Source organism: Gossypium hirsutum, chromosome A05 (genome assembly GCF_007990345.1).
Source record: "Gossypium hirsutum isolate 1008001.06 chromosome A05, Gossypium_hirsutum_v2.1, whole genome shotgun sequence".
Lineage (NCBI taxonomy): Eukaryota > Viridiplantae > Streptophyta > Magnoliopsida > Malvales > Malvaceae > Gossypium > Gossypium hirsutum.
In genome coordinates, this window is record NC_053428.1 from 62628644 (window position 1) to 62640377 (window position 11734).

Sequence of the window (11734 nt, forward strand, 5' to 3'; positions counted from 1 at the left end):
ATTTTAGGTTTCGCTTTAAAAAAATATTGATTTCAACTTAATCACTAATTATACTAAAAATTCATTCACGTGGGTATATGTATGAAAATAAAAAATAAAAAAAATATATGTATCTAAAAATAGCATACAATAAATAATAAAATGTATAATTTGTAGCTAATTAATAAAATAACACATGAACTATGTACGATATTAACATTAAAAATAAAATTAAATTGTTTATAAGTTGATGTCGATTTAACTTGAGACATCAATCAAATACGTAATCAATACTAAAATTTTTATCATATGTGTATGCCTTAGAAACCATTAATATAGAATACAAATTTGTATTTAAAAATAACATAAAATAAATAACAAAACATATGGTTTGAAACTAATTAATAATAACACACGAAATATGTATGATATTAAAATTAAAAATTAGATTAAATTGTTTATTATGGTGCTCTCGTGAATCTTAAGTCGGTATTGAGTTAACTTGTGACACCAACTCAATAAATACAATATTAATACAAAAAATCCTATCGCACGCGTATGCGTGTGGAAACCACAAATATAGACACAAAGGTGTGTTTAAGTTATTCATCATTGCGTTGTTATCAATTTTAAGTCGGTGTTGAGTTAGGTTGTTATACTAACTCAATCAAATACATTAGTATTATATCTACAATTGATGAAAGTATTAAAGTGTGTATAATCAAATTAAAATGTATAAAAATTCAAAATAAAGCTTTAGTTGGATGGTAAATTAAAGGTTTTGTGAATATAATTTGGTTGGATTCAAATCCCAACATATACATATTTTTATTTTTTCTTTAAATAAAAAGACTAAAATACCATTGAATAATATAACTTATTTTAATTTAAAGAAGGTATTTTTATAATTTTTCTAATCGTGTTGGTGACTTGATTAAGGGGTGACACCAACTTAATGGGAAGCTTAAATAATAAGTATATAACTAATGGAAATAATAATGTGTATAATAAAATTAAAATGTATAAAAAATAAAAATAAAAGAAATAATAAAATGTATAATAAAATTAAAATGTATAAAAATATTAAGATAAAACTTTAGCTATAGTAAATTAAAGGTTTTACTAATGTAATTGATTTAGATTCAAATCTTATAATATGTATATTTTTATTGATTTTTTAAATAAAATGAAATACTCTCAAATAATAAAATTTATTTTAGTAATGAAAAGATATAATTTTCACATTTTTTAGGAACTGGGGGAGGAAAAAACTTGTTTAAGATTACAACACCATTCATGCATGCAAATATTTACCACGATAGATAAAATCAATTACATCTAGGAGAAACGATAAAACCTCATTGCTAATGGTGATTTAAATCCTCAACACTGAGATGCGATTACATTACCATGCTGTGATGAAAGAACTTTGGAAACTACTGAAGAAAAAAAAAAACGAACACTGCAACGGAAGACGAGTGACAGCTAACATAACATGTTGTCTCCGAAGACACTACTAGAAAAAACCTAAACCACTTAAGACATAAACATCTAACATCTAACATCACAACACCTAAAATCTAGACATCACCAAATCACGAACCATCAAGGGGATGGGAAAATGCCACTGCCACCTCCGAGGCTGCCGCCACCGCCAATACCACCACCAAGTCCTCCAACACCGCCTAAACTGCCCAGGCCACCGATACCCGTATAACCGCCTATTCCGGTGGCACCACCGATTCCACCAATTTTCCCAATCCCACCAAGGCCGCCAAGAAAAGGGATTCCACCAGCAATTCCACCATAGCCACCCATCCCAGCAAAGCCACCAACTCCACCGTAAATAAAATTCTTCTTGTCATCAATGCCACTCGTACCCTTCGGTGAATCCGCCTTCGGTGCATCGGCTTGCAACGTTTGCTCCTCCGTTGAGGCACCTGGCATCGTTGTTTGTCGGTTATCGAGGCCGACATGGCTAGGCACATTACGTGCATGGCTAGCTTGCACAACCACCAAAACAAGCACAAGAGATGCGAAAACCCTACCCATCTTTCCTTCTTTCCCCATAAAACGGCTGTTCACTGGAGTTAGCTAGCTAGTTTTGCATGGAAATGCCTTATATATAGGAGACTCAAAGGTGGAGGACAGTTGAGGGTAATAAAGGTTGAAAATGAGACATTGCTTCTCACAATCTCGAGACAGGAAATTCTTTGAATTTGGCATCAGAGTGTTAGGTAGAGGAAAAGAGGAGAAAATTTAAGGAAGTCATGTGTTTTTGTCACCAAAGTGCATCGCCTTTAATAAACCAAACACTTCATTTGTATGAATATTTGGTTCGGTTCGACTCAACAGTACGGATTGACCAATAGTACGTAAACTTTATATTAGTGTAGAGTTTGATTCATTGAAAACGAATTCTCAAAATCATTTTTAGAAAATGATATATGTTTTTTTGAAAAATTAATATTTTTTAGTATTTAAATGGATCTGTGTAAAATATCTTTTGCTGTTTAGCATATATGTGGAATTTTTGTATCTTTTCATTGTTTAATTGAGTTTATTTTATATTTATAAATTTATATTTTACATTGTTCATTGTAAAACACATAAATATATTTGTTATAAAATATTATAGTACAATTTTCTTTTAACAATCTAAATTTATTTTATAATAAGAAAATATTTTGTAAAATCAATGTCATATATAAACTTAATAATGATGCTTAATTGAACTTGATTTAAATTACATATATTACATATATGAGAGTACATATTGACACATTAGAGTTGTATGGATAAATGAAGCTAAGCATTATTGAAATAAATAATCAAAATTGTATAATTAAAATATTCATATTCTTATACTAGGTTAAAATATGTTATAAGTACTTGTACGCTTCGTAAATTTAAAATTTAGGCCATGTATTTTTATTTTTTGGTTAGTCCTACTTTTTAGATATCAGAATTCAAGTCAGTTTTAGCATAAGTAAAAATATTTTTGTTAAATTCATGTTCATTATAAAGTTATTTTTTAGTTACATGAATACCGAATATATTTTATTTAAAAATGCGACATTAATAAAATTGACAAAAAAATTTACAATGTTAACAATTGGACTTGATTTTCAAATTTGAAAAGTAGAGGGATTAAATTCTTGAAAATAAAAGTACAGAGACTAAATTCTAAATTTGTGAAAAGTACATAGACTTATGACATATTTTAACATTTATACAACAAAAAAAATTATTATTAATATATTTATAATTGTAATAAATGTTAACAATTGGACTTGATTGTCTAGGGTACATATGCTTATTTGACGTATATCATGGACACACTCGAATCTAGAATTAAAATCAGTTAAGTGCCTATTGTGAGAGAGTTTCTAGATGTGTTTCCTGATGAACTTTCTAGAATGCACCCTAAGAGGGAGATAGAGTTTTTAGTTGAGTTGGAACCAGGGACGCCCCCTATCTTAAGCACGCCCTACAGAATGGTGCTAGTGGGGCTTAAGGAATTGAAGGAGCAGTTACATGATCTATCGAGTAAAGGTTTCATTAGGCCTAGTGTGTCACATTGGGGTGTGCCAATCTTGTTTATTAAGAAGAAAGACGGATCTATGCACCTGTACATGGACTATCGTCAGTTGAATAAAGCCACAATAAAGAACAAGTACCCTCTACCCAGGATTGAAGACTTGTTTTGTAACACCCCTAATCCATATCTATCGCCATAATTGGGTTAAGGAGCATTACCGAAAACTTTTAACTTAAAACATTCAATTACAACCATTTTATGAAACACATCATATTCCATTCAAACACATGCGTATCGTCCTTTATTTGAGCCCGCAAGGCCTTAAAATCTCATTAGAAATGATTCGAGACTAAATTGAAAACAATCAAAAAGTTCAAGGAAAAGTCAAAAAATTTGAACTGCAAGGGTCACATGGCCGTGTGACTCATACGGTTGAGACACACGCACGTGTCTCAGGCCGTATCACATTTGAAATAGGGACACATGGCTGTGTCCTAGCCCGTATCCGTGTCCATGCCCATGTAACTCTCTGACTTGGTTTACACGGCCAAGCCACACGCCCGTGTGCCAAGCCGTGTAACACTCGAAATGCAACCTTTTAAAAAAACCTACAGGGGACACATGGCCGTGTCGCATGGCCATGTGGCACACAGGGCTGAGACATGCGCCCGCGTCTTAAGCCGTGTGGATAAGAAATAGGCCAAATTCAAGTCATTTCTTTCACCCAATTCAAGCACACCCTTACAATCCATTTGCATATATGGCTAAGGTATCAAAACATGTTCAAACATACATAAAATGACCAATTTCAATAACCAAAATTTCATTCAACCAATATGCCAAAAGGCACCTCAATCACAACAATCACGTATATTTAAACATATTAATAATTGGTCACCTTGATACCATTTTAAAACATATCATGCTTGACTTATACCATGTCAATATAACTTATAATTTGAACCATTGTTTTTATACATCCCAAATACACATATATCTAATTGATATATATATATTTGACCATATTTCATCCATATATATTTAGCTTAATTCCATACCACGTTATACCATAATTAACCAAAAGCCAAAATCACATTCAAACATACCAAATGGGTCATAATTCAACCAATTATACTTGACTAAATTCCATACCAAATCATGCCCAAAACTATAATATCCCGAATTAGGGCCTAATCGGAATAGTGGTTTCGTGACCACAAATCTGAGATAGAAATAATTATTTTATAATTATTTTGATGTTTATGATATGATTTCATGATTGTGTGAAAATTTCATGATGAAATCCTATGCCTAAAGTGCTTAAATTGAAATTAGGGACTAAATCGAATAATTTACAAAATTTGCATTCTAGGAGTTTTTAGTATGAAATTGCTTTGGAATATTAATGAGGAGGTATTAAATAGAAATTTGACCAATTTCTAAGTCTATGGACAAAAATTGGACATAGATAGAATTTTTGGAAAGTTTAGTAGTAAGGGCATTTTGGTCATTTGTATATTAAATGAAATAAAATGGGAAAAATAACACAAAATGATCATCTTCTCCATATTGTTGCTGCCGAATTTTACCTCTCCCCATAGCTAGGGTTTCTTCAACTTTCAAGCTTCATAGTAAGTCATTTCATGCCCCGTTTTTAATGATTTTTATGTTTTTGAAATCCCGGTAGCTTGAATTAACTTATGCTAACAATAATTCAACCTAGGGTTCATATTTGGAAAAATACCCATAGGTGAAATTTGTGTATTTTGGTGTTCTATGATAGAATATGAGGTTTTAAATTATGTTAGACAACTTGTGCTACTCGGTTTTAAGCGAAAACGAGTAAAAGGGCTTAATCGGTAAAAATACCTAATAGTCATAAGTACATGTTAGAGTGTGAATTTGATGTTACCATAGAAGGGAAAAATGATCAGCATGTCATAAAACATAAGAATAATTGATGAAGTTTAATTCCTGAGCCTAGGGGCAAAAATGTAATTTTGCCAAAATTCGTATTAAATGCTGTTTTGATGAATGTATGTATTAAATAAGATTAATTTGGCATTATAAATCAAGAGAAATGAGATTCAAGTCACGATCGAGGGAAAAACAAAGTTTACGAAGAATAGGCTCGATTGCTAATAATTTTGTATCGAGGTAAGTTCATGTGTAAATGTAGTAACATAATTGTCATTTTGAGCAATTTAATGTTGTTTATATGATATGATGCTTATTATTATCATGAAATGTTATGTTTTGTGGTTATTGTTGAATAATATGTAATTATGTGAATTACATGATGAGTATGAACTATCACCGAGTATTGGTTCCGATATTCCGTGGAAGACGGTAAAGATGTGAGATTGTGATAGCCCTAAAGTGACCCTAGTCGGAAAGCGGTTTCGAAACCGCTAAACCGAGTCACCAAATTATTTGAATATAATGATTATTGTCTAAAATATGTGAATATGAATGTGTGAAAGTTTTAAGCTTCGATTTAGTCAATTGCATGCGAATTTAGCTAATAGGACTTATGTGTGACACTTTTGAAATGTGATAGGTCGATCTATAAGGATCTATTAGTGCATGAGATCAAAAAGGTGGACTTGCATGTCAATTTCCCCCTTAATTAGTAAGTGGCCGGCCATGACAAGGAGGGTGGACAAAATGTTATGGGCAAAACATGTCATAAACATGTTATGTTGATGCTTATGTTAGGAATAATAAAATAAAGAACATGGGCAATAAAATATTAGTGTTAGTAGGAGGAGAAACAAAAAAAATGTGTGTGGTTGCCCCTTTCATTGCCGTGAATTGAAAGAAGGAAAAAAAAAAAGAGCTTCATTCTTTGGTTCTTCTTGGCCGAATTGAAGAAAGGAAGAAGAGAGGTTTCGGTCACCTTGAGCTTAAGGGGAGGTTAGTATGTTGTGTTAGATTCTTAAATTTTAAACTTGTTTCTAGTTAATTAGCTAATTTCTTACACAACCCATGGCAAAAATTTCGAAATCTTGGTGATGGCTTGAGCATTCGGTTTTAGTTATTAAAGGATGAGATTGGGTTATAATCTTTATGTTTTATGAAGAATTGTTGAAGAGAAGGGTTTAAGTAGTCAAATTATAAATTTTAATGCTCATGAGTACAATGGCCAAACATAGATTTGTCTAAAGAATTGAACAAATGCCGTGTGAGTGATTGAAATGAATGAATTGGAGGTTGGATCATGTTAAGATTCGGCCTTGTACATAAACATTAGGAGTTTGATGTTTTTGTGATTTTTGGAAGGTAAATAAGGTTATACACAAGATGAATACTAAGATTTTGGTTGACTTGTTTTTAGTGAGGTTCGACCAAGGACCTTATGTGCAAGTTTATTCGGTTTAAGTAGAGTAAACGTGACGGGTAGATATGGAGTAATATGTATATTGGTTCGGCTGCTAACCAAGGAAATAATTGTTGGTAACATAGTATCTATGCACTTATGAATATATATATATATATATGGTATTTTAAGTATAATTGTTCATTGATAAGGTTGGTTAATAGTTCAAGTAAGGATTACTATATTTGATATGTACACAAATTGAGGCAATAGGTTCGGCAATTAGCTTAAGACATACGGGTAATATCATATGTCCGATCATAGTTAAACATTCGATAATTGTGATTCTTTGGCTACAATGTTTGAATATCGCCATGGGGAGAATATATGATCGGTTGCCTAATATTAGTTCGAAATGAATCTAAATAAATAGATATTTGTATATAGTAAAGTTGGATAAGTAATTGAATAAATTTATTTGTTTATTAAGCTCAAGAGCTTAGAGGATCAAAGTTGGATAAGGGAAAGGAAAAAGTGATCGAATAGCCGCCGAAATCGTTCGACCACATCCGAGGTAAGTTTTCGAGTAATGAAACTTAGATTATGATTCGATTAGATTATGTTATAAGCAAATCAAAATCATGCCCTTTGTATGTAGCTTTTGAGCTGAAAATGATAATGCTTGATAAGTGACTTGTGTTTGAATTCTAGTTACGAAAATGAAATATTGATGTGTCATGATTTATTGATATGTGCATGGATATTCGGATTGATAACCGGGCTAAGCCCGAAGGCATTTGTGCGAGTTACTATAATCGGGCCAAGTCCCGAAGGCAATTGTGCGAGTTACTATAACCGGGCTAAGTCTCGAAGGCAATTGTGCGAGTTACTATAACCGGGCTAAGTCCCGAAGGCATTTGAGCGAGTAGCTATATCCGGCTAAACCCCGAAGGTACTTGGTTTGGGAATGAGCGATCTTGCTGTAATAATTTCAATTAATACGCTCGTAAAATCCCAACGATAAGGTACGTTTCGTATATGCATTGGAGTAGTGATTTCGTTTAAATATTATCCGCTCAGTCGATTAGTGAGCTTTCGGGCCTTTGGTTAAGTTGATCCCTTATGTATGAATATAAGGGTTGGAAATGTGAAGTAGGACTGATTTTTGAGAATATGTGTATATGAAATTATCCGTTTAGTTATATGTATGCTATACTTCAGTTGTGCCTAATTTTATTGCTCAAAACTTACTAAGCATTAAATGCTTACTCCGTTCTTTGAATCTCTGTTTTATAGATTTTGGTTCGTCAGCTATCGGACTCGGGATTGTCGAAGTCGAAGTCGTCCACACTATCAAAGCCCTTTTGGTACACTTTTGGTTGAACTCAGAAAATGGCATGTATAGGACTACCCTTTTTGTTGTTGGTCATGTACCCTTTGGTTTTGTATAAATTTGGATAGCCATGCGAAAATGGCTTATATACACTTTGAGCATAGCATTATAATCGTCTTGTATGTTGTTCATTGAGAGGTATGGAAATGTTTGGTAATGATTAGCCATTGGGAATGGTTAATTATGCTTATTTTGATGCTATGTATGACAAACTCTAGTTGATTCATGGAAAACCATGAAATAGGTAAGGTTTACCTTAAAAACAGATGCTGACAGCAGCAGTGGTGTGGATTTGAAAAATCACTAAAAATATTAAGAATGGAATTAAATAGTGAATAAATTATTTAATTGAACCTTGATGAATCTATTTTCATAGGAAAGTAATGAAACGATTATATGAACAGTATTTTATGAGATTTTAAAGTTTTCGTGAAACAGGGCCAGAGCGGTTTCTGGATTCCCTGTTCGGACTTAGGAAATTCATTATAAATTAACCAAAGATAGTTATAAGTCATGTCATATATTTATAGATTTATTTTTGAGTCTAGTTTCTTTAGAAACAAACGTCATAAGTATTGAAGCCCTGTACAGGGAGATATATAAGTCGTAATGCATGAAGGTCAGAGCAGTCGAACCCAGAAATAGGGGAGACTTTAACTAATAAACTGTACTAATTGGCCTGACCAAAAATTCTAGAAAAATATTTGTAGATGGATATATGAGTCTAGTTTCAGGGAAAATTTACGAAACTGATTTTCGAGTTTTGGAACTCAAGATATGATTTTTAAGGTGACAGTGATGCAGTTAGCCAGCTAGTCTGGAAATTTTTAAAATGGACTGTATAAATAAGGGAATTAAGTCTGTTAACCCCTCGTGTCCGACTCCGGAAATGGTCTCGGGTATGGGGTGTTATAGATATCGAGGAAAAAGCCTATTTGAACCTTAGAAATAGATTAGAATACAAGTGACATGTCACTAGGATACTTGAGTTCTGAACTCATTGAGTTGAGTCCGAGTTCGTGAGATGTAACTAAGCATCCGAACTCGTTGAGTTGAGTCCGAGTTCACTTATGGGCGGGTTACATGGTAGCTTGGCTACATAAGTTCCGCAGGCTATTAAGTTTGTCTAGCTGCGGGTATGGCACTTACGTTCATGAAATCCGCGTATTAGAATTATATTCCGATGTGTTCAACGGGTGAATCTTAAGTGAATGAGAAGAATGCCTAAATCGAAGGTGACATATTGGTAAGTGTGGTGAATGAGAAAATTTGACAGGTATGTGCTTAAATCCTCGGGTTGAGAACTTAGTATGATGAAATCGTAGAAAGATATTAAATGCAAATGAAACATGAATGTCTTGTTTTATGTGGAATTTCATGATTATGTTACTTGCTATTTGCATGTGAACTTACTAAGCATTTATGCTTACCCCCTCCTTTTCATTCATTGTAGTTGTTGACAAGCCGACTTGAGAATCGAGATAGGTCGAAGATTCGTCCACACTATCCGAAGGCCTAAATTGGTAAAATGGCTTGTGTATTTTGAATGTGGCATCTATGGAAAAATACTCACTTTGTGTAAACAATCTTATGATATGGCTATGGTTTGGCAAGAAAAGGGTTTGTAAATGATTAGCCATTGGAATGGCCAATCTAAGTCATATTTGATGTTATGTATGTTTAAAATGCTATTTAGTCCATGAAAATCTATAGTAAAGTAATCTCTATATCCCCTGTTCTGAATTTAAAAATTTACTATAAATTGTAAAAAAACAATTAGGAGTTTTATCTTACATGTATGAAATTCTTATTGAGTCTAGTTTTATAAGAAACAAATGGAATAGTCATTGAAACTCTATATAGGGAGATATCTGATTAGTAGTACACAGAGGTCAGAGCAGTCAAACCCTGAAACAGGGGAGATTTTAACTAATAAACTGTACTAATTGGCTTGACAAAAAATTCTAGAAAAAAAATTAGTAAATATATATTTGAGTCTAGTTTCAGGGAAAATTTACGGATCTTAATTATGAGTTTTGAAACTCGAGATATGAATTTTTAAGCAACTGTGACGCAGATTGCCAACTTGACTGGAAATTTTAAAAATAAATTGTTTGAGCTGTTTAAGTAATGAATTAATCCCGTTAACACCTCGTGTTTGACTCTGACGACGGTCTCGGGTACGGGGCGTTACATTTGGTGGTATCAGAGCAGGTTTATTCGGTTCTTGGACTAATGTGTTGTATGTACGGGTTTTGCTATACATGGCATATATATATTGTGATAGTATGACGACTTCTAACCTTTTAAATGATTTATTTTATAGTAAATGGATCCTGATCCAGTTGCGGCTGATGATGTAGAGAGTAATGCACCAGCTCCGACTGAAGGGGCGGTGCCAACTAAAAATCCACCTCCTACTGTTGGTCAAGGAGGAGGAGAAGGGGCTCAGGAAGCCTTTCTCCAGATGATGAGTGCTTGGTATACTGAGTTCGTTCGTACGAACCCGAATGCACAACCTCTCCCACCTCCCCCAATTCCTCAACCTGTACCCCCGATGCCTCAAGGCGTAGATTTGATGAAATTTCACAGAACTCCAATTGACAGAATCCGTAAGCAAGGGGCCGAAGAATTTAGGGCAAATATTGATGATGATGCCGAGAAAGCAGAGTTTTGGCTTGAGAATTCTATTCGAGTATTTGATGAATTGTCTTGTACACCTGAGGAATGCTTAAAATGTGCTATATCATTGTTGAGGGATTCAGCTTATCATTGGTGGAAGACATTGACTTCAGTAGTACCGAAAGAGAAAATAACTTGAGAGTTCTTTCAAGAAGAATTTCGGAAGAAATACATTAGTGAAATATTTATTGATCAGACGCGTAAAGAGTTTCTTGAATTAAAGCAGGAGAACATGACAGTTACTGAATACGAAAGGGAGTTCGTTAGGTTGAGTAAGTATGCTAGAGAATATATTCCTACAGAAGCTAAAATGTGCAGACGATTTGAAAACGGACTCAATGAAGACATCAAAGTATTTGTTAGGATTCTTGAATTAAAAGAAATGGTAGTACTGGTTGATCGAGCTTGCAAGGTTGAAGAACTACTTAAAGAGAAGAAAAAAGTAGAGGCTGAGGCTAGAAATTGGAAGAAAAGACCGATGAGCAGTTCATTCTCAAAGCAATCCAGAAAATCTAGAAATATGAATCCTCATTCACAGTAACTTTCTTAAGGTGAAATCCTAGGGGACATAAATGTAACGCCCCAATTTTTGGGATTTTCGAGATTTCTGTAAATTTCAATGAATTTTAGAAATTCTGTGTTTTAACTGTTTGTAGTAGGTCTGAGTATGTTAGTGGGCCTTTAAAAGGCCCAAGAGTAAATCCAATTTCGAGGCAATTTCTGATTTCCCATTTTTAGAAAGAGAGAGTACTAGCGTTAAGGGCTTTTAAATTAAAGATGGTAAAATAAGGCACAAAAGACCTATGGTAAATTGGCATGT

The 11734-nt window shown here is 33.4% G+C and overlaps 1 protein-coding gene across 1 annotated transcript; it reads right to left on the reverse strand.

The window, feature by feature from the left end:
- Positions 1-1325: 1325 nt before the first annotated feature.
- Positions 1326-2129, reverse strand: LOC107957220 (uncharacterized PE-PGRS family protein PE_PGRS46). The gene has a single exon (XM_016892673.2). The coding sequence runs from the start codon at positions 2047-2049 to the stop codon at positions 1585-1587; it is 465 nt and encodes a 154-aa protein (XP_016748162.1). The 5' UTR covers positions 2050-2129; the 3' UTR covers positions 1326-1584.
- Positions 2130-11734: the final 9605 nt, after the last annotated feature.